Consider the following 25,846-nt stretch of genomic DNA (forward strand, 5'->3'; position numbering starts at 1 on the left):
TTTTTTTTACCTTTTCTTCCTCATTACAGTGCAAAGGGAAATGACACTGCCTTTAAACAAGCGGTAGCTAAATACATAGCAAAAATTCAATTTTATACAAAACATTTTGCTTAGACTTTGTAAAAAAATCCAACATTGCTCTATGTACACAATCTAGTTAAGAAAATCCATTTTCTGTCTTTTTTTTTCATGTGTAATTTTTCTTTTTTTTTTTTTTTTCTATATTAATATTTAAAAAGGCGAATAAGGCTACGGACACACCCCAAATCCAGATACAGTTCTCCACATATTTACAGCATCTTCACTTTGACATAATGGTGCAAATTCCTAAGTCGGGTGACTAAGGATCATATGATCTCACAAGCAAGGCATTTACAGAAAAAAAATAAAAATAAAATAAAAATTCCGAACCTGAACCGACTTCTAAACAAAAGGGAACAGATTGAAGATTGTCATTCGGCATCAGACACAAAACAGACGATAAAGTAAAGGGTTTAACACTATTTGCAGGTTGTTGCATTTGTGATCAAGATTTTCACAGCTTGAATTAAAAAAAATAAAATAAAAAAAGAACATGGTCAAAGGAGTTATAAAAATAAAGTGTCCTTTCTATAGCACATAGGATGACAAAAAATTATTCAAAAAGAAATGGCAGCACAGAATGAGTAATTCCCATCAACTTAGTGTACCTATATAGTGAACAATTCTGTGCATTACACTAGAAAATAGTATTTGTCGCCAATGCTAATGGTGTGCCACCTTGCTTTTGTTAAAGTGACCACCCAACTATTCCTTCATGCCAACGTAATTTTCAGGTTCCGCAATACAAAGGATCAATCAATTCCTTGACATTTTGTCGTCGCAGGTGCTCCTTAGAGACTCCAGAACCTTAAAACGTTGTTACTAATTTTTTTTTCTTTCCAATTCAGAGAGCAAAGTGTTACCATAGAAACAGGACTGTGTTGATGATATCTGTTTTGCATAGCACATAAATGTAGGAGAAAGAAGAAGGAGAAGAAAGACAAAAAGCTACAGGAAAAAGGGAAGATGGTGACGGGGAGTAATAGGTAGAATAAAGGAAAAACTAGGTATTGCGCTCTGTAACCTGCTGAAGTCTAGTAACATTGGTGCATTAAGGCAAAAAGGAAATTCTGATGTAGAGAATGACTGACAAAACATCTTCTCATCTTTGTTACAAGTATGATGCAGTAACACCGATTTCCTGCTTTTTTGGGCTTGAACTTCCTAGTCTGCTCTTGTGTGAGACGCCTTGAGAGGACGTTGTTATTTTCCTTCTTTTTTTCTCACTATTGTTATTTTTGGACTACAGTTGTTTTTAACCCCCACCCCCCCAGAAGCAGCAACCGACTCTGTTCTGTAATGCCAACAGTTGAGATTGCTGAAAAACTGGATTTTATATCTTCTGGCGGGGCAGGCTGTGCAATATTAAATTATATATTAGTAAAATCTTTTTTCTTTTTTTTCCTCTTTTTACTATATATCCCCTGTGTGCTATACACCTATTAAATAAGTCTTTTTTAATTCTTTCCTGTTCTCCATACTAATAATTTATTTTATACCTAAGAACTGTAAAATGTTTGCCATATGTGCTTTTTTTTCTTTGAAATAGAGCACCAGCGAAATGCCATGTCAGCTGAGATTCCTATGCCGCACTCCTGTGGGACAGTATGACCGCACAGCTAATGTGTCCGTCCAATCATTCATTCTAAAAGGGCCAGGTAACATGGCTTTCTCACAAATATACAAAAAAAAAAATTATAATTTAAGCGGACATGTGGAATATTTGCTCTGCTGTGACCTCACAGGTCAGATTTGGCTTTCTGCTATTGAAAGCTTTTCCTAAGATGAGGAATAATGTGGTCAGTATAGCACCTGAGTCTGCTTATAAGCTCAGTCACAACAGACTAGGAGTTTCATACAACATCCTCTTATTGCCTATATCTCCAACAGTCTAGCCTCAGAACCACTTACTATTGTCCTTCTCTACCTGCTTATGCATTTGTCTAAATATCCTCATCGTGAAGGTATTCTGCACTTTGGCACACTGCTACTAGACAGACAGAATTCCCTTAGCTGCAGTCCTACTCCACTGCATTTCATTCGTCTCTCTAAAACTAAGATATCAAAGTGCTTCGCTGCCTGTATAGGTTTCTGTCCTATGCCCAATATCAGAGGCAGCAGCATCTAACTGTGTTTAACAGCTCATCCTATGGACCCCTGGACTTGCTGACAGCCATGACTTCTTTGCTGGAAGGCTCTGTATTAGCAAATACAATTTCCATAATATATTACCCATTCGAGTGTGACTGCAGTAGAAATAGATGGAGCAAGAGTCTACAAAGGTTAATGTTCCATTAGTGATCTAGGAGGTGGAGTGAAAGAAGTCTTATGTGAAGGATAGAGTTATCCTAGAACACAGAGAAAATGAAACAGTGATGGACTAAAAAAAAAAGCAGAAAATGCAGTTTTTGTTGTGTTTCACCACAAGTCTTACACACACGTTTCTGACAAATCCAGTATGCACTGAGAAAGTCAATGGATATTAAATCAGAAGATTGCATTTCAAGATAAATATTCTAAAGCATCTTTAAAATGCCTAAAATGAAAAATAAGAAAATTGTCGGTGATTCTGTCTGTATTAACCTGGTTTTGTATACGCTTGGATGCCTGGTGCTCATGGCTTAAAAGGAGAGTGAACATGACCAGGGTATAGCTTTCAGAATGGGTATTTTTCTTATAGTCTTCCAGCTTGAAATAAGCACTTTTCACAGAAACCATCAGATCCCATAAGCTGTGCAGCTTAAAGAGGCTTTCTCTGAAGAAAGGTTTTCGCTTGTGCCTGGTCCCCAATGCAAGTCCATGTTTATGCATAAGGAATCACCAAAAAACCCCATCAGGAAGCAACGGACCTTTCGTGTCCATAATATTGTCAAAAGGTGCCACCACTATCCTCAGACCTTGTAGTAAATATTTGCTGGACTCTGTGGTGGCATTTCTTGCACAATGTAAACAGGATGTCCATAATCTCCGCTGACCTTTTCGTAATGGGGGCAGAAAACACTGTCTGCAGTCCTTAGAGGGATGATAATGTCACTTGGCTCTGAACCATTATTATTGCCACTGCGCTTTGGTGTGGCTAATGTACTAAGGGACAAAGTTGTTGTGTGTTGAGGCGAATGCTTTCTGTGTCGTCTTCTATATTTCAACAAAAGCACCACTAAAGTGATTATGATGACAATGAAGATGATGCACCCTGAAGCAATCCCTGCAAATAAGGCCACCTCGGATCCTATGAGACTCGTATGTCCGGAGTTTCTGCCATCTGTGCTAGAACCTATGAAGACAAGATGAGAAAAACATAAGAATGGTGGAATAAATAAATACCTTTTGTTTTATTTGGCCATTATGATTAATCTGAATTCTCGGCAGACCATGTACAATGAACTGGCTCTTATCTGAACTTTGACAAAGCAATTACCCTTATAGGTAGTGAAATGCAAACAGAGGGAGAGAGCGATCAATATTAAACAAGACTTTGTGTCTTATAATCCTACTTCCAAGCTGATGTTCAACAACATTGTTTCTTTTATGGACATCCATCAACCAAGACAGCCAGACTACGTTATGCTTCTCGTAGCAATTGCTGGATGTCCTGTTCCTATACCGCAGAAGCAAAATTCCCAGAGGAGTAGCCCTAACAGTATGAAACATTATCTTATTGTATTTCGCTGCAAACGCTGATTAACCTGTTTAGTGCCTGAGGGAACGGCAGTCAAGTTTCCATATCCTAATGCGAGCTACAGCATTCACTATTGCCGACCTCTGGAATGTGGTGTAATTTCATGTAGATATCAGTGCAGAGCAAGAAGCTATCTACCCTCATGAAACCAAAGTTAATTTGTGCAACATAGTAGAAATATTAATGATTCAGCTTATGTAATACACAATTAACTAAACAAATGACTGCACATCTGGCAAGCAATAAAAAGTGTCACATTGAACAGTCTGATATTCTGTGCTCTCAGCACATTATGAATTCATTAGAATAATAAGCACATATAACATAATGAGCACAATGGGGGACATTATGGATGAGCACATGGTGTGAGACTCCTCCCCCCAGTGGGTCATGCCATACGATACGTTAAAATGAATAGTCACAACAACATAGCTATAACATTATATGCATTATCAATGCAATATATGATTTACTATTCACCAATAAACAATAGCCTTTGTTCAAAATCATGTATGTACCATTCACCCCAGCATTTAGACTTGGGTAAATACAGACCAAAGTATATGAATTTGATTTTCAGATGCACTTACATGGTCTGTTTGATCTCCAAATATAAAAACAGACATTTTGAGGGTATGCATCTGGATTGTTGATCTTAAAAACTACCAAATTTAAAAGTAATCTTTTGCTAGAATAACACTATATAATATAGTACTAAATAACAATAGAACACATTAGGGTGAAACGATAAAGGTTATGTATGTTCACACAGGTCTGCAGATAGATAGACATGGAACACTGTTTAAAGGGGTACTCTGTTGCTAAGACATCTTATCCCCTATCCAAAGGACCCCCGTGATCTTGCACGCAGCTCCCCACTAAAATCAGTCCCTGGAGCATGTTCGCTCCGGGTCTGATTACTGTCGATCACGGGGCCGAAGCATTGTGATGTCACAGCTCCGCCCCCGTGTGACATCACGCTCCGCCCCCTCAATGCAAGCTGGGGACCCCCGTGATCTTGCACCCAGCACCCCGCTAAAATCAGTCCCTGGAGCATGTTCGCTCCGGGTCTGATTTCTGCCGATCACGGGGCCGGAGCATTGTGATGTCATGGCTCCACCCCGTGTGACGTCACACTCCGCCCCCTCAATACAAGATTATGGGAGGGGGCGTGACAGCTATAGGCTTGCATTGAGGGGGCGGAGCGTGACATCACACGGGGCGGAGCCGTGACGTCACACGGAGCGGAGCCGTGACGTCACAATGCATTGGCCCCATGATCGACAGTAATCAGACCCGGAGCGAACATGCTCCGGCGACTGATTTTAGAGGGGTGCTGCGTGCAAGATCCTTTGGATAGGGGATAAGATGTCTTAGTGCCGGAGTACCCCTTTAATGTCGTACTGATACTTACTTGCAGGGCTATTTACAAATGGACTAGTGGTTGAGCTCTTCCCATTTGAACCTGCCTCCTCATCTGGATGTCTAGATGGACCTGCATCCCGATTAAAACCTGGAGAAGCAGGATCTATAAAGAAATAAGGAATAGTTTTAACATACTAGATATATCAAAAAGTACAGCAAGCCAAACAAAGGAACTAAGTAAGAACACAAAGGAACAGGAAAGAAACAGGCATTTAGAAACCGGCAAAAATTTCCCTTTAAGAAATCATGCAATGCAAGTTATTTTAGATGCTGAGATTGTAAGGCCATCTGCAGAAACTATAGGGATTCTCACAGTTGGCAAGCAAAGCTCGGCAAATGACATTTCAATTTAACAGAGCGAGTTGATTGACTACTAAAGCAAGTTCTAATTAGAAATATTATTCATTCTTGACACATAATCGGTTATCTATATGTAAGGGACAAAGAAACCTATACAGATAATATGATAAAAAAAAAAGCTACTGGAACAACATTTACTGTAAGCAAAGGGGGAATAAGCAGTATTTATATCCATTCATTTTGTTGAATAATAAAAGAGGAGTTTACATATAACAGTGTCTGGGAATTTTCTTAGTCTACATGACGGAGGAGAGGTCAAAGTACTCTCTAAATAACACTGTCAGCTGGGCTGAATACACACCACCAAAGAGGAGATACAGTTTCAGCTGTATTACTTTCTTATAAAATGTATACATTATATATATATATATATATATATATATATATATATATATATATAGTTACACATAACTAAACTTTTGCAAAGTTATAGGGTGTTTATTATGCTAGGTAAAGGAGTGAATAACTTGTCATATTTACATACAGGGGGACATCTAGGATTAGAAAAACAAAGCAGATTTTTAAGAAAAACATTGCCACTCTTTTCTTCAGTTTGTGTGCGGTATTACAGTTCTATAGAAGCAAATGCAGCCAAGTAGTATTACCATACACAGCCTGAGGACAAGTGTGGAGCTGTTTTGGAAGAAAGCAGCTAGGACAAGCATATGACAATCGCCTCTATACCCACATGAATAATTGTATGTCTTGATAGAATTATGGTAGAAGCAGTGTTATCCAGGAAAAAAACTTTTTTTTATATATCAACTGGCTCCAGAAAGTTAAACAGGTTTGTAAATTACTTCTATTAAAAAATCTAAATCCTTTCAGTACTTATGAGCTTCTGAAGTTTAGGTTGTTGTTTTCTGACTAAATGCTCTCTGATGACACGTGTCTCGGGAAACGCCCAGTTTAGAAGAGGTTTGCTATGGGGATTTGCTTCTAAACTGGGCGTTTCCCGAGACACGTGTCATCAGAGAGCACTTAGACAGAAAAGAACAACCTTAACTTCAGAAGCTCATAAGTACTGAAAGGATTAAGATTTTTTAATAGAAGTAATTTACAAATCTGTTTAAGTTTCTGGAGCCAGTTGATATATAAAAAATGTTTTTTCCCTGGATAACCCCTTTAAGGAAGTTGTGTCTTAGTAGGTTATTTTGCCAGATGAAGAACCTGGTGGTCTCAAAAGCGTGCTAGTTGTTAACTTTTAAAGAGGTACTCCACTGGCCAGCGTGGAACTAAACGTTCCGAATGCTGTTTTCGTGCTACGCGTATCAGCTACTGAAGACTACATTTCTTTTACCTCAAGTTGGAAACTGCTGTTACTATAACTTTCTATACATATATACAAGCATTCCTAAATGTTTCATTGGCCAGGATTAATTGTTTTAGTCCCACTTTTTGGGTTGTTGACTTTAATCGTTATGTCTATAGCTACCTTTTTGTAACATTTCTAAATGTTGGGATTCAAAAGAACTCAAACACCACTATAATAAACAAATAAATATTGTCATAAGAAAAAGGTTCTCACCTTGCCCAACTTTCATAAGGATCTTCATGGCTTTAGTTACACATACACCACCTTGCTGGTTATCCACACCCTCTAAAGAGCCATTTGATGTAGCTGTAGAGCAAAAATATATAAATATGGTCAAAATACATTCTGTACTGCATACATTACTCAGATGTACAATCTGTTGGTTGTCTACAGTCCACTGCTATGACCAAATACACTGTAAATTCTATACCGGGGGCTTTGAAGGCTCCCACCTGGATTTGCTGATTTAGAATGTTTTCCCACATTTGTACCATTTATTATATTGTATAAATAAGATCAGGAAATTACTTGCATGGTGTAACGTATCAGTTAATTGTCGCCATTAAGAATAGTTAGCTGGTTCCTGTCAAACCAATCACAGAACGTTTCATCATATGGTCTTGTTTTCAAAACATATAGGATACATGAGTTTGATTAACACAATTGGTTAGGTCCTGAGGGCCACAAGGACATATATTACACATCAAAGGGCTTCTAGAGAACTAAAAGATGTTGTCAAATTAGTTGTCTGGGGACTATTTTTATATGTAAATATTCCCAGGCAGGTCTAAGAAAGTAACCTATGCTCACCTTCTCCGCTTCCCTGCCAAGCTGTCCTGATGTGTAGCACTTTGCGTCTAGACTGACACCAGAAAGTGCTGTGCAATGGGACTCAGCACCATTAGAACGAACGAGGCTGAAGAGCGGGAAAGTACAGTTTACATTTTTTCCTTTTTTTACTGAGTAGGAGTAAAAACTATTTAAAAGTAAAGCTGGACAAATATGTATGCTAGTTGTCTGTTAATGCCGGTAAGTCCTGTCAGTCCCCTATAAACATGAAGGTCCAGCTCGGTCTAACTTGCATGTTATTTCAACACAGAGAGGGATATGTAGACAAGTTTATCTTTATAATTGGAATGGTTGAAATCCACCTTGATCCATGTTTTATCTAATATGAGAAGTTGTGAGACTGTCCACTTAAGCATAGGGACATTAGACATAGCTGATAAACATGGGATCAACTAAGAAAAATCTGTTGTCTTTGGGCACTTTCTATACAGAACAACATTGCAGGACATATACTTCAATTAATTATTATTTTGTTTTAACTGAGGTATAGGAAGATTAGCTATGTAACTCAGAGAGAGTAGAACACATACAAGAAGCAGCATCTACCTCTCTCTCTCTCTCTCTCTCTGCAGCTGCTCTCTCCTCCACTCCCCCTCTTTATAAGCTCCTATAGGAAGCTGCTATAACCTGATCGCTCAGTGAAGCAGAAAATATATCACCTCATGTGTACAGATTTTATCAGTAATTTCTGGCTGAGAGGCAAAAGGAGTCTGAGAGGAGGAGATAGGAGGCATTTTTAATAAGATATAGCACAACTTTTGTTATCTTCACTTTAACTATTGATTTATGGAAAGTTATTTCGAATTGGAGGTAGTCTTAAAGACTGGATTGTGAATAGAACTTTCATTTGTATTTATCCACACACAATACTCTAAAGAAAGACACTTACTCTGCATCCACTAATTGTCCAGGCACTCCATTGTATGAGTACAGCAAGCTTGTACCACCCATCCATCTATTGTACACATGACGCTACCTCTCACAATACCCATAAATCTCTCTTTAACTTGTCTACATGTGTATCTTAGGCTTACATCTACAATAAAACAAGTCTACATAGGGCTTGCTTGCTTTCATTAGCACAGGCATTCCGATGCACTCCTGTGATGTCTCCCTCTTAAACTATCTCATCAAACGTATTCTTATTCCAAGCCCTTCTTTAGGGAAAGGGAAAAAAGCGATAGTAATTTAATCTATGAGTACATCTGACAGCGTGACACTAGAACACAAGGCTCAGAAAATAATGGAGACATAGTTTTGTTTTTTGTTTTTTTTTCCAGCGGAAACAAAAATCAATAGCAAGCAGCAGCCCTAGACATAAATCAAATGTGTCTTTGATAAAAGTGTTTTTTTTACAACCTATTTGCCGATGTACTGCCAAGCAAGATAGAGGAGAAATAGGTGCAGAGAGACTAAAAGCGGAGCTAGAGCTATGCTGAAAGCATTTTTTTTTAATTGTAATGAAAACTGCAGGGTGCCTTGTCCTTTGTCAGCCACAAAATGTATTTACTATTGAAAAGAGCCTTGCATCTACTGGTGGCCTGTCAATCACACATTATACATAATGACTGTGACTGGATGGCAAGCGTGCAGCACAAGAGGAGTTAATATAACCCAACATTTTGTAACAAAATGGAACACACCTATAGCATAGTTGATTATAGAAGTGTCAGGATCTAATTCGAGCTAGAAGCCTCATGTAATAGAATGCCAACATAAATCTGACTCAAGCAAGCATTTCTCTATCTGAAAAGTATTCTGCTTCAGAACTATAAAAACACGGCTCACCCTAAGCTGTTTCACCATTTCTATTAGTGCATACTAGTTTAGAATTACGACCACTATTTAATTTTTTTTTAATGCTTAGCTTCATGAAGGCCTCAGTGTTAAGTAATTTTGCATGTCACAGTCTTTCTGCATGATCTCTTGGAGGTTCCGAAAATAGCTCTGGGCACTGCAAAGCTCATCTTCAAAATGAAGCGTTATCTGGTAGCATAGCAAAAGGCCAAAGCCACATTACACCCTTAATTAAAACTGACTACTTGTAACAACCTCTATAGGGAAATTCAGAACACCAGCAATTTGGATGAATTCCTTTGCTTCCTATTCAGAGCACAATAAAGGCTTTTTATTAAGCAAACACATGAAATGACTGGAAGGCCTTTCTGATATTGAAGGGGTATTCTCTGTGGCCATTTTGTATTCTAAGCAGATGACAATGACATTTAAAGCAAACCCTTTAAATCGAATAGTAAAATCACCATAGAAACCACCAAAGACAGCAGCTATCAGGCGACCATATTTACATTTCAGACATTATAATGTTAATAAAAGGTATCAGAAGTCACCCTTTGCCTCAGGTGCTATGAAAACATTGCATTTCATTTAGATTTTAGGAACCAAAATGTTACTTTGTTTTATAAATCATTTTTTTTTTCCGAAATCGAGTCTGGAGAGGAAAAGCTGATCCGTGTCCCTAATATCTAAATGAAGACAGGCATTTAAAAGGAATGTTTTACCTGTAGTTCTTTACCTTAGTAAAACTAGGTGCTCATGTTATTTTTTTAATCTGTTTTATTTACTTTATATTTTTTTCTACATATGAAGGCAGCCATATTGCTTGAGTTTCTGCTAACATCATTCAGAAAAATGATTCACTGTAGCTACATGGAATATAGGAACCTGTAGTCTGGAGCTGACTTTTATGGAAAATTTTCTAGGCATGCTCTGTGACCTGTGCAGAGGTCAATGTGCAAGGAGGGGAGAAAGGATTGCCTATTGTTAATGATAGATCCAGTGTTCTCTATAAATTAGTGTCATCTTTCATTGTAACCCTGCCTGCGAAGACAATGAGGTGAAAGCCAAAAAGTGTTCTCTATAGGAAGGCTCAGTGACCAAAATGAAACCTGCAAGATATCAGGATTTTTTTTTACATTAAAATACATGATTTTCTAAAGACACAGAAAACTGTTCTTATAGCAGTTTGGGTCACAGCATGTATTGTAGTCTAGAGCAGCATTAAAAGATCTATTGGTTGCTATGGGAAACAGTCAACTGATGTGTGGATAGATATTCTCCTATCTAACAGAGCTGATGTAATGTATTGGGACAATTAATAATAGAATGGAAATACTGAGAAGACAACCTCAGATTAAACTGAATAACCCCCTTTAAAGGAGAGATTTTATGTTTTTTAGGAGCTCTGAATACTAAGGCATTTTTATTGTTTTGCATGCCTCACAGAGAGTTCTTCCATGATCGTCTGCTGCACATATAATGGATTTTGTTTTCAATTTAGATGTTAGTTAAATGCTTAAAACTTGTCAGAAAGCTCATTTAAAGCTAAAATGAATTAGTCATTTGTGTTGATGCAGCAGCTTGCGCTGAGGCACGGTGATGAGGCAAGTCAGGATGAAATGGTTCTTGAGAGCAACCATATTAATTCTTCAATGATGGATAACTCACAGTGCTCTCTATAGCTTTTTCTTAAAAAACAAAATAAAAAAATAAAAGCTTTAATATCATAACACATTAAGAACAGATTTGCCCAATTTGTGCTATGGTTTCTGTGGATTGGGTATTTGGCTCCATAATAAAAAAAATCACAATATTAATTTCCTGCCATTTAAAAGGGAATTAATATTCCAAACTCTTTGTTTTTGCAAATGCTATAGCTAAAAACTTAAGAGCGCTGCGGCAAAAATGGAATGTGCAATTTCTAATGCCTGAGGCCGAAAGCTGTTCCTACTTTTAGAGCATTTGCTCCAATTATTTTATCATTTGCTCTTGGCTATTGTTGTCCTAGGAACAAAGTGCTCCTGCATTTTTAATTTATAAAGCATGGTGTGAAAGCTAACATGAGAAATGTTAGATCTCACATTGGAATCCCAATGCTTCTTCATAAAAGTAATGCTGACTAATTTTCCCATTAGGACTCCTTTCAAGAACCATTTAATGACGTGAACATGAAATAGATGTGCAGTACTTTTTTTTTTTTTTCATACAGTTTTTACAGAAAAGGTTTTCCATCATTGTTCAGCCTTTGTTTCTGGTTTTTAATGCTCTATAGAAAGTTTACTAAAAACATCTGATTGTCCTAGAGAAGGATTGTCTTAGAATTGTCCTAGTAATGGGCAGACATGGGCCCACTTTTTATGCTTATCTAGTAGGTCAGCACTCGATTAAGATTCCTTTTATATGGCTTAATTGTGCAGAAAGTGATTTTTAGAGGCCTCCATATCCCACAGATCACCTAATGAACAAGAGTTTTACACCATCTTCCAATGTCTACTGACTACTACTCAGCCTGTCAAGACTAGTCATCTATGTTCTATAACAGGTGTGTTGTTCTTTCTAACATATGGCACATGGTTTGCCTATTGGTCACTTAGCCCCCACCACCCCTGCTGATAACAAAGAGGAGTGTTACACAGTTTGTTGGACATTTGGCCATTAACACTGATGCCAACTCAGACGCTTTTTTGTCCCAAGCAAGATCAAACAGCTAGAACAATAGACTAAAGGGAGGGGGTCCATGTCTGTATAAATGTGGCTCTAAATGCCTTCTACAGACATGTAAGAGTTTGCCCATACTTTATTGCAATATGTATAGAAATCTACCGATGAAACAAACTAGGCCAATTTAGCCTATAACAATTACAGTTGAAGGATCTTATTCCAACCAAATACATTTGACTGTGCTAGTAACATGGAAACAGTGTCCATTGTCAATCAAATATACATTTAGGGTAGGGTCACACGTGCCATATTTTGCTGCATATTAGCTTCAGCGTATTTTCCTACCCATTGAAGTCAATGGGTAGCCAAACACCTAGTTGAATTTATGCAGGAAAATATGCAGGAAAATATGCAGGAAAATATGGCACGTGTGACGGTACCCTCAAGCGTTTGTGTCATAACTGATCGGACATGTCAAAAGTTTCCCTGGCCAATAACTCACAATGGCATTGGGTCTTAGGTGCAATCAATAACTTGATATGTCAAAGTTGTTTTTAATGACAGTAAGGTTAAAAAATGTCATAGTTGTCATTATTTCCGATCTCTAGACATCTGCTTGTCCATACAGGAGGTTATGTTCTACAAAACAATGCATCAGTTTTGCTTATCACAACACAGTATGATAAGGTCTTTCCCAACCAGGTTGCCTCCAGCTGTTGCAAAACTATAACTCCCTGCATGCCCTGACAGCCTTCGGCTGTCCGGGCATGCAGGAAGTTGCAGTTTTACAACAGCTGGAGGCACAGTGGTTGTAAAACACTGGTCTGAACACCAGTGCTATGGATTATATTTGCTATGTGGAAATTCTGCTACTTTTCCAAGGCTTTCTATACATTGTGTTTGTAGCACATGGTTCACGTTGCTTTGACTATTTACTGTATCTGTCTATATATCTATTCCATTTAGCGTTAGAAATGCTAACTCAAATTGAAAAAGCTATTGAATCAGCAGCTAAAACAGAAGCAGCAGGCACAATCTGTTTCTGGCTATGATTTTTATACAGTCCCCATGGAAGGGAAGTAATATTACATTTTAATATGTCTTCATTTGATCGTTATTACCCTACTTCCCAGGAGACTAAGCTGCTGCATAGATCTTGGCTGATTTTGGCCTATCAAGACAGTAACACTGCACTAATCACATAGAGCACTGAGCTGGCTGGGTTTCTGCTTCTACATATATTTTCACTTAGATGGTCTGAAGAAAAAAAGCAGTAATAACAGCCAAATCCATCCTCCGCAGTCGATTGTAGCATGGTAGATGGTTGAAGACAGAGTGTCTATTTTCTAATTACTGTCTATAATGTCGCTTCTCCTCCATTCTGCTCACGCTACATGGTAATTTAATCATAGCGCGAGATGAATTACCTGTGAGTTTTTAAAGCCTAGTTAAACGAATATTCATTTCTCCAGTCATATCCATTTGGGCTTTGTGAGAGAAGGAAAGCAAGTGTAATAAACATCCCTCGTCTCGGTCAAAAAAAAAAATCTATTTTACTCGGTAAAACAGAAAAAAAAAAGAGAAAGCCTTTAGAAGCACGCATTATTAAGAAGCAATCCTTATTGCGAGCTGTACTTGATCTAATGTCCGCTTCACAGGATTATCAAGCTCACAGCTCTTTTATCAAAGAAAATCCTTTGGCGGCAGGACCCTGCAAGCACGTTCTGGCTCCTTTCATTTGTCTGCCTGCCTTATAGTGCATTCTGCTGGACTGTCTTAGCAGCCTGTCCTATACACTATACTGTATGTGACCAACCTACAACATGAGTTAATGCAATGTCGCCTTGTCATCAGTTTGATAATCCACTGGTAATCCATGCCTCTATATTAATATCTTTTTATGTATACAGCAGCAAGAAGCATTTATTCTCCGGGAACCAGACTCTGCCATAGGTTCTATAGTGTTTTATGGTAGCATTCTCTAATATTAAAAGAAGAGAGGAGCTTCTTACTAATAAGGAATTATTCTACGGAGCGTAAACCAAAGTAGACAAGGAAGTCATAGCGGTAAAAGTCATGTTAGAAGGTCGGAAATGTAAAAGCGCTCAGAGTGAACTACATGTCAGTATGTGTCATGTAACTGAACAAACAGAATACACACAAAAGAGGGTAAAGTACAGTAACAGTATGCTTTGCCTATACATTTCAGGAGCAGAATAGGGCCTATTTCTTAAATAGTAAACAAATGGCAACCTACACTACTATTGCTTATGTAGGGAAGTAGCTATTTTCATATTTTTTTGCGTTTGCTCAAAATTTTTTGCTATTTTGTCACAAAGGGATCTGTCAGCACTATATCATGCTCAATGCTCAAGTGTCAAGGAGGTGTTAGGCTGGGTTCACATATGTCCAGCATCCATCATAGGTGAACTCAGCCTAGATCTGGACGCAACTGATGCCACAACTGATGACAAGTTGTCATCAGTTGTATAGCATCCGGCGTCCGTTGTCTCTAGAAGGCGGACAGGGGAACACAGCAAGCTGTGTTCCCCTGTCCGGTGCCATCCGGCGTGTTCAACCATCTGGTGTCAAAATTGAGACGCTGGATGATTGTGATCTGTCCCATTCAAATTAATGGGATCAGTTCTAGCATCAGTTTCCCTCCGGTGCACGCCGGAGGTAGACTATGCCGGACGCCATATATATGAGAAACCAGCCTTACTGAGCTGCAGCATGCATGCCCTTTCCCTCCCCCACCCCTTCTTGCCTTCAATGATTAATGTACAGGGTTAAGTGCTGGATGTCAATAAGTGAGGAGGTATGCATGCTTTGTAACATCTAAGCATGATATAGAGCTGACAGATTCCCTTTAAGGCAAATATACAACAACTATAATTCAAAAGAATAAAGCCACAGGAATATTAAAAACAATAATAATTGGCTACTGCAGCCCAACATGCCCAACCCTTTTCTCATAATTTTGCCATCAAAGGACCGCAATGAGACCCCATGCACAAAAATCACAGGCACGTTATTTGGCTTTAAATGTAATATATGACAAGCTGTGTAGTGTTTTTAAAAGGTAAAAAAAATAATCAAGGGCTTTAGAGAAACATCGAAAAACATCTCTATTATGATTCATTAAAAAGAAACATATTATAAATGCCATAGAGATGACATATAGAGAAGCCACTGTTCTGTACAGTGATTTCATTGTAATGGTATGTGTTCATTTAGAGGTAGACAGACATTTATTTTACATCAGCTCTGAAAGGGAATGAAAAAAAAAAAAGCCATCAGTTGATAATCAAACAAATATCTGTAGGTCGTAATCCAACAACACGGAATATATTGCAGTTTGTGAGCTTTTCTTCAGAGAAATTTCCCTTTCAAAGCAAAGTGCACTGAAATCCCATTCAATTAGGCAAATAAATGGAATACTACAGAATCATGAAAGGAAAGCCTGCACTGGTAATCATGCAGAGGGAGCGTATTACTGCACTAATGCGGATAGACATCAGCCAAGTCATAATGCACTGACACACAGAATATATGTACATGGGGGTAAGTGTATATAAGGAATGATATCATCTGCAGCAGGATGCAGTGACATTCACAATCATCTCAGACTCCATGACCTTTGGGATTTCTTATATGACAACAAAACACTGGCTATAAAGCTTTTGTCCACCATTGGATACCATCTTGTACTACTCTAGAGCAGTGGTCTCAAACTGTGGCCCTCCAGATGTTACAAAACTCCAAATTCCAGCATGCCCGGACAGCCAACGGCTGTCCGGGCATGCTGGGAGTTGAAGTTTTGCAACATCTGGAGGGCCACAGTTTAACCCCTTAAGGACTCAGCGTTTTTCAGTTTTTGCATTCTCGCTTTTTCCTCCTTAACTTTTAAAAATCATAACCCTTTCAATTTTCCACCCAAAAAAATCTATATTATGGCTCATTTTTTTGCGCCACAAAATTGAAGAAAAAAACGCCATTTTGTAAATTTTGGGGGCTTCTGTTTCTACGCAGTGCATTTTTCGGTAAAAATGACACCTTATGTTTATTCTGTAGGTCCATACGGTTAAAATGATACCCTACTTATCTAGGTTTTATTTTGTCGTACTTCCGCAAAAAAATCATAACTACATGCAGGAAAATTTATATGTTTAAAAATGTCCTCTTCTGACCCCTATAACTAACTTTTTCCGTGTACGGGGCGGTTTGAGGGCTCATTTTTTTGCGCCGTGATCTGAAGTTTCAATTGGTAATATTTTTGTTTTGATCAGACATTTTGATCACTTTTTATTAATTTTTTAATGGCATAAAAAGTGACCAAAAATACGCTATTTTGGACTTTGGAATTTTTTTACGTGTACGCCATTGACCGTGCGGTTTAATTAACTTTTATTTACACTGGGTTTTTTTTATGAGAAAAGGGGGGTGATTCAAACTTTTATTAGGGAAGGGGTTAAATCACATTTATTAACACTTTTTTTTCCACTTCTTTTTGCAGTGTTATAGCTCCCATAGGGGGCTATAACACTACACACACTGATCTTTTACACTGATCACTGGCATGTATTAACATGCCATTGATCAGTGTTATCGGCGCTTGACTGCTCCTGCCTGGATCGCAGGCAAGGAGCAGTCATTCGCCGATCGGACACTGAGGAGGCAGGTAGGGATCCTCCTGTTGTCTTGTAAGCTGTTCAGGACGCCGTGAACAGACCGACTGAGCTGCCGGGATACTTTCAGTTTCACTTCAGACGCGCCGGTCAACTTTGATCGCCGCATCTGAAGGGTTAATACAGGGCATCACCGCGATCAGTGATGTCCTGTATTAGCCGTGGGTCCCGGCTGTTGATGGCCACCGGGACCGACCCGATATGACGCGGGGTCTCCGTGTGACCCTGCGTTATATCGCGGGAGACGGCGCAGGATGTAAACATATGTGCTGCACTGTTAAGGAGTTAAGACCACTGCTCTAGAGTAACATTATGTATTATTGTCCAGAGCCGCATTCATAATGCTATTTAATTCAGAGCTTTCACTGCTCATTCAAGAGTGTTTCTAGGACAATAAAGTATCAGGAAGAGGATAACGCACTTTCTATCTTGATAAATTCTGCATATACATTGGTATTAAAAATTGGACATACCCTCCGAGGCAGAATTTCCGAACCAGTGACAATGCCTCGAAATGTTGCAAAACTACAACTCCCGGATGCTGAGAGTTATAGTTTTGCAACAACTGGAGATGTGCTGTTCACAAAACAATGCTCTAAGGGCACTAAACCCAAAGAGCATTTTACAGATGGAACTGCTGAGACATATCAATACAGAGAGGATCATAGCCATCAAGGTGAACATCCTTCTGGACTTCCTGCCGATAAAGCTATTGAATAATGCACTCAATGGCCCAAATTTATTAAACTGTGTGAGAGAAAATGTGGAGTGATTTTCCCATAGCGACCAATCTCAGCTCAGCTTTCACTTTACCTCAGCTCGTTGTCTGAGCTGTGATTGGTGGCTGTGGAAAAATTACTCCACCTTTTCTCTCACACAGTTTGATAAATCTGGGCCAATATCTGCCCATTCTGAAATGGATGGTAACAAGGAATATTTTGGAAAATGTAGATAAGACATTGAACTTCCTTACAGGTTGCAGGCCTTATTGTAATGCTCTTTGAGACTTCTACTTGTAGTTTACCATAGTTTCCCAATGTTGACACCAAAACTATCTAAAGCATCGAGTGTTTTCCTTCTAGAATGTTTTTAGATGGACAAATCCATTGCAGGAGCCTAAGAATATCTCTAAGAACCGCCCTATCAATCATTATAGGAGCTGTTCTAGGGGATTTTTATGAAGAAAAGAGAAACCATTTAAGAAAACCCAAATGTTTAACCCCTCCTCTGCACATCATCCCAAGGATGTCTCATGTCCTGGCCTCTCAATAGCTTCTAGGAACACATTACAACCTGAGTGGCTTGAATTAATGAGCGCAGATTTCACAGGCCACAGCTGTCTTTGTAAAGCACAGTTCACTGCCATCCTTGCCGATAGCAAAGGAAAAAAGAAAAAAAAAAAAAATAAGAGAGTGACAAGGACACAAGTACCTTCCCAGGCCAGAGCCCAATACGCCTGCATTTTCTCAAGAAGATCAAATAGTCCTGGCAGTAATAAATTGTCTCTCCTCTTGCACAGTCATGGCAGATCAGGGGGGCGTATGTTTTATTTAAGGTGATTGTATACAATAATGAGAATAGAGACTCAGTGGGGGGTGTCCTATTGCCATATTCCTTTTTTTATCCAGATTAATATACATACCCTTTTTATTTTGCATTATATGCATGAACTGAGCAGTATATTCGATTTAAATAAGCACGATATGGACTGAAAACATTAAAAGCTGGCTAAATTAAAGCTGAAATATTTTTATTACTTGACGACAAGCTAATTTTCTGTCTGACTTCAACCTGATTGACTCCGTAGGGCATCTTTAGCAATACAGGCTAAATTGTCTTAGAATTTATATTTACTTTTTTATGTTCTTGGCCTTTCTGAAGTAAGACTGGAGGGCTGACATTAAAAATGATGGGACACACGATAAAAGGAGAAATTAACAACCATTTGTAAAAGGAACAACCAAGGGGGCTGTGGGCAACAAATGGAAGGCACAGGAGGTGTGAACAGGCAGTGATAATGTAACGGACAATATGGTGATGATGCGTGGAGGACTACAGCACAGGTGATTTAACCCATCTCATGCCTCAGTGGCTCACCCAACACTGCTATTGCTGTAATTACACCAATCAGATGTTTGGTGGAAAATAAAAACAGGCTCTTGACAAGACAGAGCGAGCTGATCTGCTGAATTCCCTGGCCGGCGCAGGGTCATGGTGCAGGGATCCGCAAGCTTGCTCTCCTGGCACTAATTGCATGCAATGATATTAATGACCCAGTAATTGCGTTACAAGTGGCACTGAAGTGGAAAACATCATTTTGAGGCAGAGTTCACCTCTTGGTGGTGAGATTTTACCACTCACTGAGTTAATGCCAACTGACAGTTCAGAATATAACACTACAAATTAGAAAGCCCCTTATTTCTCATTGTATAATGGACGTGACACAGTTTACTATGTCCTAGTGGTAACCCAATAAATGGCATGGTTAGACTCTGCCCTCTCAGTGAACTTTCCTTAATGGAGATATGCTTCATTCAATAGACAGTCTACAGAAAACAGTTTTTGCCTATTAAAAAAAAAAAAAAAGCCAACTGAAAAAAAACTACCTCAATATTTTCCTTAAAGAAAACTTGAGAAGAACACAGAATTCTTCCATCTCGAGGAAGAGCTTTTCAATGAAAATGGGGGCCTTTCTGAAGTGAAGGCTAAATATATCATACAAAACAGGCACCAAAATGGCTGCCCCTACAACTGTAAAGTGACATGCTGCAAAATTGAAAGCCCGATACAAAGAAGATTTTTTTTTTTGTGTTCAATGTTTCGTGTTTCCTTTTCACATCCTGATTACCAACATTACAAATGTTCACAGTGGATTTCAACTTGAGCTATCAATGGCTGCAAATTATATGTCATTTTTTTTGTAAGAAACTCTAAAAAGAATGGATATAATTGTGTGTGCTGTATAAGAGCTGCTTTCTCGCTCAGGAGTGATCATTTTCACCTCGGAGCAGCAGCGGCAGCTTCCATTCTGTGTCTGCACTTAAGACATTGTTTGGGAGATCTCTAGCTGCAAATGGAAACTATGAGAACTGGCCTGAAAACTACAATGCAGTCTAGAGGAGATTACGAGACATTCATAATGTTTTCCTAATGGTGCTTCATGAAAACCTTCCTTGCTTACCATCATCTAGATGATGTGCGTTTCATTCTCAGATATTGTTGAGTCTAGCTGAATGCCTTCAAGTCAGTGAGGTTGAATTTTGCAAGACTGACCCATAAGGGCAGACAGAGTACCCTTTTATACAGAAAGACCTCTGCCTATCTAGAAGATGAGTGCTCATTTAATGACCCTATCACGTGACTTACAGACTGTGTGATCAGGGCTGCATGAATGATGGCTGGATTGTTCACATGGCCTTGACTTGCATCAGTGTCTGCTGCACAATGTGTTGTCAAATGGATATGTATGGCTGACCAACAACGACTTTTAGAGCCAAACAATCCCTAAAATCTGTCGACAAATGTGTAATTGTGTCTTTAACATGGGGCAATAATTGGCCACTTTGAACGGTAACTGCATAATAATAATAGTATAATATTATACAGTATAATATCATATTATTTAACATATTATAAGAATAGTATTATCAGAAGAACAATATGGCCTGCATTTTGTTTGGTTGGGAAGGAAGAGCACTTGAGGGCCCCTCTGTCCACCATGTCTATTTGCATTGAATAATTGATTGGTCTGCTGGCGATAAAGCTAGTGCGTGACTATTATTACCATACAGGCGCTCTTACCAGGTCTTGCTAATCTGTATAATCAGATAAACCTGCCACACAAATCGGCCATGTTTTTCCTAATGGTTTATATAGTCTTTGATAAAACTACACTGGTGTTCTCAGAAGACTAGAAGGGTCTACATCGACTGCATTCCACTTCATCATCTCATGTAGCTGGTTGGAGAATGAGATAGTTTGCATTGAAGCAAGAGGCCAATTAATTAAGATTAGTCGAAATGGGAAGGAAAGAAAAAAAAAGGAGAGGACAAAACATTTCGGGCACCCTACATATCTGAGTGTGTGCATGTCAGAATAAATGATCGTCTGACTGTAAGCTGAACTAATGAGGTCCGCATGCAAGCTGGAGGTTTTCAGGAGAATGTTTCCCGAGGCACTTCTTTACCCACTTCACAGGTCATAAAAGATGTTAGGAAGCCGAAAAATGATTATATTTCATGATAGTCTGGGCAGTACTTTCTAAAAGGTTAGTAACTGGGCTTTGAGGGCTGAGGTAATGAAAGTGTGTTTCTTGCTTTGCAGGCTTTGATCAGCTCTCGGCCTGCAAACCCATTTAATGCAACTAAAAAGCAGGGGACATAATGTATATTTCATAGCATTAGATTCTATTCATTTAGACTCTACTTCAAGCTCCTGGAGGAAATTCTGATACCCCACTCTTACCGAACAGATCCAGTAGCTTTTATTCCCTGTGCTATGGGACCTCAATGATAATCTATTTTCAATATGAAACCACTCTTGATTTCTAGAAAGGGGATTATGCTGATATATTCTTACTCCGTCTCTGATCAGGTTACCAGCAGACACTGTAAAAGATAGCTTTCATTCTGCACATAGCTTTTTTTGCATAAAGTTAAAACTTGATATGACAAATGAAGTGCGGCAAAAGCATACGTACATATGATGTAGTAGTCCCTATTCCTCTGGAATTCCAGTCCCCAGAGATTTGGGCTGAACTCTTGAAATTTGATGGTAAATTTCACATCCTGGTCTGGTTTAGCACAGTTTAGCAAAGGTGTTCTGTCTTTTATAGAGCAGCTTTCTGCCTGCTCCTTATCCACTAGGTAGACTTTGTAATACTCGTATTGGGCAGTAGATTTAGAGTCCACTTTGGGGCAAATAATGTCCAGTTTATCTCCTATTTGCGGATACAATACCAGCCCTTGGCCAGGAAGAAATCTGTTAAAAAAAAAGAAAAAGAAAAAGTGTAAGTTAGATAAAAGTATTTGACATAAACACGAATACACACAAATAACTCAGCTTTTTTTTATTAACACGTGAGAGCTTCCATAAGTGATGTATCCCAACTTTACCCAAAATCTAGTTAGTTACAATGATACATAAGGAACACTGTTCACAGGGCTGGGTAAGCAGGGTATTGATCCATTTGGGTCTTGAAAGGGAGATTCATATGTGATACACTTTTGTGGATTTGTCCCCAAAAAATCTTACTCAAAATCCACATGAAATACAAGCAGGTTTTAATATCCACAGCAAATTCATGGTAAATCTACACCCAAACTAAGCTAACTTAGACAAGACCTAACTATGGCTCTCAATACTATAATTATACTTCATCTCAATACTAATCCAATAGTATAATACTTTGGACCTCTCTGGCTCTATGGCCACTACCTGTGCACTCTATAATCCTCAGTTCACACTTAGGCCTGTTTACTATTGAAAATTTGCCAGATTTCAGACAATTTGCACCAAATAACTATCTGACAATCACTTGAATGGGGTCATATTGTGATCCACAAGTGCCCATTAACACAACCCCACCATAACAAGAAATCCATTTACGAAAATCACAAAAGCAGCAATTTTTGATCACATGATCAGAAATTTCCATGTAGTCCAAGCTTATGCCTAAAAACAGACACAAATTCTGTCTGGCTTTTTTTGACTTGAAAAAAACACCACCAAAAACTGCCCCTCTTTTTTTCTCTTCCATGATAGATTTTTTTCTCTCCAAATAGTGTATATTAGTACAGCCAATTTTCAATACAAATGCATGCGATATGTCAAACTTTTTTCTTTACTGCCCTTCAAATTTCAGAAGAGACGAACCATACTACTCTGCCGGTGAATTAATGGCAGACTGCTGTTTATAAATGCAAATATTTACAGTCCACATTAATAATTTATATGATTTTTCTCATATCAAACACTAATAGTGAAGCAGACTCATCCAATATTCTGTAAAAATAGTTGTGTATGTTTTTTTTTTTTTTTTTATGGAGCAAAAGTCATGCACTAAGCATTTCCCACCTTCACAGACCTATTTTTACCCTGGCTGAGAATGACTCAGTATTCATGTGTCTATTTCAAAGCTGGAGAATCGTCTCCTTAACGCATGGATTGCCATTATCAGCAGAACTGTACGCGCCAGCAATCCAAGAGAATTCTGACACTTTATATTTCTCAACCACCAGCAGGGAACGCCTTTCTGTCTAGTCAATGTGACCTGATCATTTTAGAGTTGTCCTAATGTCTTTAGCATGATACAATTAATAGTACTGTACTAGCCAAAATGGAAACAGTCGCAGAAAATGGAAAAAGAAAAATAATAATCCCAACAGATTTGATTCTCGTGTTTTCTCATTGACACCCCTTGAGTCGTTCATTTGGATCCACAGAGTAGATGGTGCATGGTGTGCAGGCCAGCTAATGCTCGGACGCAGTATGCCACAGTACAGCATCCACGCTTTGTAGCTTAGCCTCTTCATGTATTGCTTGCGGCAAAAAGCCTGTGGGAAATTGAAACAAGAGCTTTCTAATCAACATCCTTTGCGGAGCGGAGACATTAAACACCACACTTAGAAATCCCCGCTCATTTGTAAGCAGCTAAGCCCGCAGGCTCATTAAAATATGAAACGCTGAGAACAAAGATTGTAGCCAGAAATCCCTCCATGGTGAGGCCAGAGAAGGCCACCAGGTAAGTTTTATTAATTGCTAAATCAATTCTCATGTCAACTGAAAGGCACCATGTTTGGCCTAGCAAGCGAATGTCATGCTCCAGCGTATTTGATCTTCTAACTTTATACTTACAGCTTTTGTTGGTTAACATTATGGGTAATCAAAGCCGAGGAAGAGCATTGCTTATTTCCCTGCAGCTATTATGTGCAATCACACAGCAGCTAGCAGAACGCTTATCTTGGTGTTAAGAGTAATGTGATGCTGCAGCTCTGTCACTCAGGGGTTACATTGAACATTAGGCTAGCTTTCCTTGCTGAAGAACGTTAAGGGAGTATTCCGGCCAAATACATCTTATCGCAGGGGGCCTGCCGCTGGAACCCCCCATGATCTCCGTGCAGCACCTGCATTCTGCGGGCCTGCATCTCCAGTCTAGGAAACCCCTTTATTTATGGGACTGGAGATGTAACGCCATTCCCCCTCATGATGTCACGTAACGCTCCCACCATTCATGTCTATGGGAGGGGACGTGACGTTGTCTCTCCCATTGACATGAATGGAGGGGGCGTGGCATGACATCACAAGGGGGCATGGCGTGACATCACATCTCCAGTCCCGGAAACAAAGAGGTTGTACAGACTGTTACATATGTAGCGAAGTGTTGAAGATGAAGCAGAGATCATAGGAGTTGACATTTTCTCTACTTTCTATCCCAGTAAGGAGTTAGCCTCTCCTAGGGTAAAATGGCTGATAGCAAAGAATGATAGATTGCATTCAGTTATACAGCATTCTGGTTCAGATAAATATGAGTCCATACAAATAAAAACATGTAATATTCTGAATCTATGATTGGACCATTTACTGTGCATTGTACTGAACTACTGAGTGGTAGCAATTAGAAGGAAAATCACTTCTCCGATAGTCTGGGAGATTTACCTATTTAAGAAAGTCAGGCGAGTCTATACAAATCTATTATAGCAGAGTGAAATAAAAGGAGAAAATATGCAATACACAGAATGTAAAGCATACAAGTGCTGTACAAGCACTCCACAATAAATGTACTAGAAGAGAGGCAAAGGTGAAATTGGTGTTTGTGTAAGAAAACCAGTTATTAAAGAGGAGAAAGAAGGAAAGCGTAATTGTAAAGTCTCCCGACTAATACTCTATCTGTGACTGCACAAAAAAATCAGCGGGTGCTGTAATTAGTTGCTCTTGCTTGTTACTCTTGATAAATGACGCTTTCTGGTCGGGAGAAGGGCCAGCTCTTGACCCATGACACAGCCGCACACTTCAGTACTTCAGATGGGCATCCCTCCCTCTCAAGAGGTTGGCAATCATTTTCCATACAAAGCCTTTCCAAACTATAGGCATGGTTCTTTTGTTCTATTCAGCATCTCTAAAAGGATGTGCATAATATTTCTAATAAACCATAAAGAGGAGATGAGTGCTTAGGAGGTGCTCATTCATATAAGTGCAGCAAACACAACAATGGGATAGGTGGCATGAGGGCATTATACATGGAGTATTTAAAGTTACAATGATGCATGATCTTAAATTCACGAGTTTGCTGGGTGTCAACCCCTGTGTGAACTACAAAGCTAAATTCACATGTGGCATACTTTCTTGGAATGCAACCTCACTCTTTGGTGGCCCAAATATAATAAATGGAATTTATGGTGGGTACTAGGGTGTAACTATAGAGGAAGAAGTCTCACTAAGGTCATGGTGTCTGAGGTGGGCCACATACAATACCAGTATAATAAATGGTACACGGTAAACATAGAGCTTAATTAGAGGGCCCATAAGGAACATGTTAAACCTCTGGATGGGTATATAACAGCTTATCTGTGTGATCTGTGGCATAGACATCCCTTACCCCTGTCTGTCCATTACACTAGATGGGAGAGTAAAAGGACTCTACTACACAGGGCAATTATTAGCCGATCGGGCTGGTTGGGCCCAGTGTAATGCAGTCAGAGATTAGCTCACAAATGAGCTCATTCAGTTGGCTGATTGCTTCATTTTGCCCTGCTAAAAAAAATCTTTTTTTGTCAGCTGCACATCTACCCGCATAACACGGGAAGTACTACAGTAAAAGGAATAAAGCAAAGAGCTGCACGAACGACACAGCAATCGTTCACATGACCCTCCCAGCACGATAGACAAGCCTTGTAATAGGCTCGCTAAATGTTATTTCAATGTAACGCACATAAAAGACAACCCAGAGTATTACATCTGCCATGCCTACAGTATGTTTTATGGACCAAACTA

The 25,846-nt window shown here is 39.0% G+C and overlaps 1 protein-coding gene across 1 annotated transcript in view; it reads right to left on the reverse strand.

Moving 5' to 3' along the window:
• Nucleotides 1-1,278: 1,278 nt before the first annotated feature.
• EFNB2 (ephrin B2) overlaps nucleotides 1,279-25,846 on the reverse strand; it is a 42,977-nt gene continuing 18,409 nt past the window's right edge. The window contains exons 2-5 of the mRNA XM_056555720.1: nucleotides 21,555-21,835; nucleotides 7,074-7,166; nucleotides 5,175-5,288; nucleotides 1,279-3,355 (exon numbers count right to left, since the gene is read on the reverse strand). Coding sequence (XP_056411695.1) covers nucleotides 2,973-3,355; nucleotides 5,175-5,288; nucleotides 7,074-7,166; nucleotides 21,555-21,835 — 871 coding nt within the window. The 3' untranslated portion in view covers nucleotides 1,279-2,972. The remainder of the gene's footprint in view (nucleotides 3,356-5,174; nucleotides 5,289-7,073; nucleotides 7,167-21,554; nucleotides 21,836-25,846) is intronic.

The sequence above is a fragment of the Hyla sarda genome, chromosome 2 (assembly GCF_029499605.1).
Source record: "Hyla sarda isolate aHylSar1 chromosome 2, aHylSar1.hap1, whole genome shotgun sequence".
In the NCBI taxonomy this organism is placed as follows: Eukaryota; Metazoa; Chordata; class Amphibia; order Anura; family Hylidae; genus Hyla; species Hyla sarda.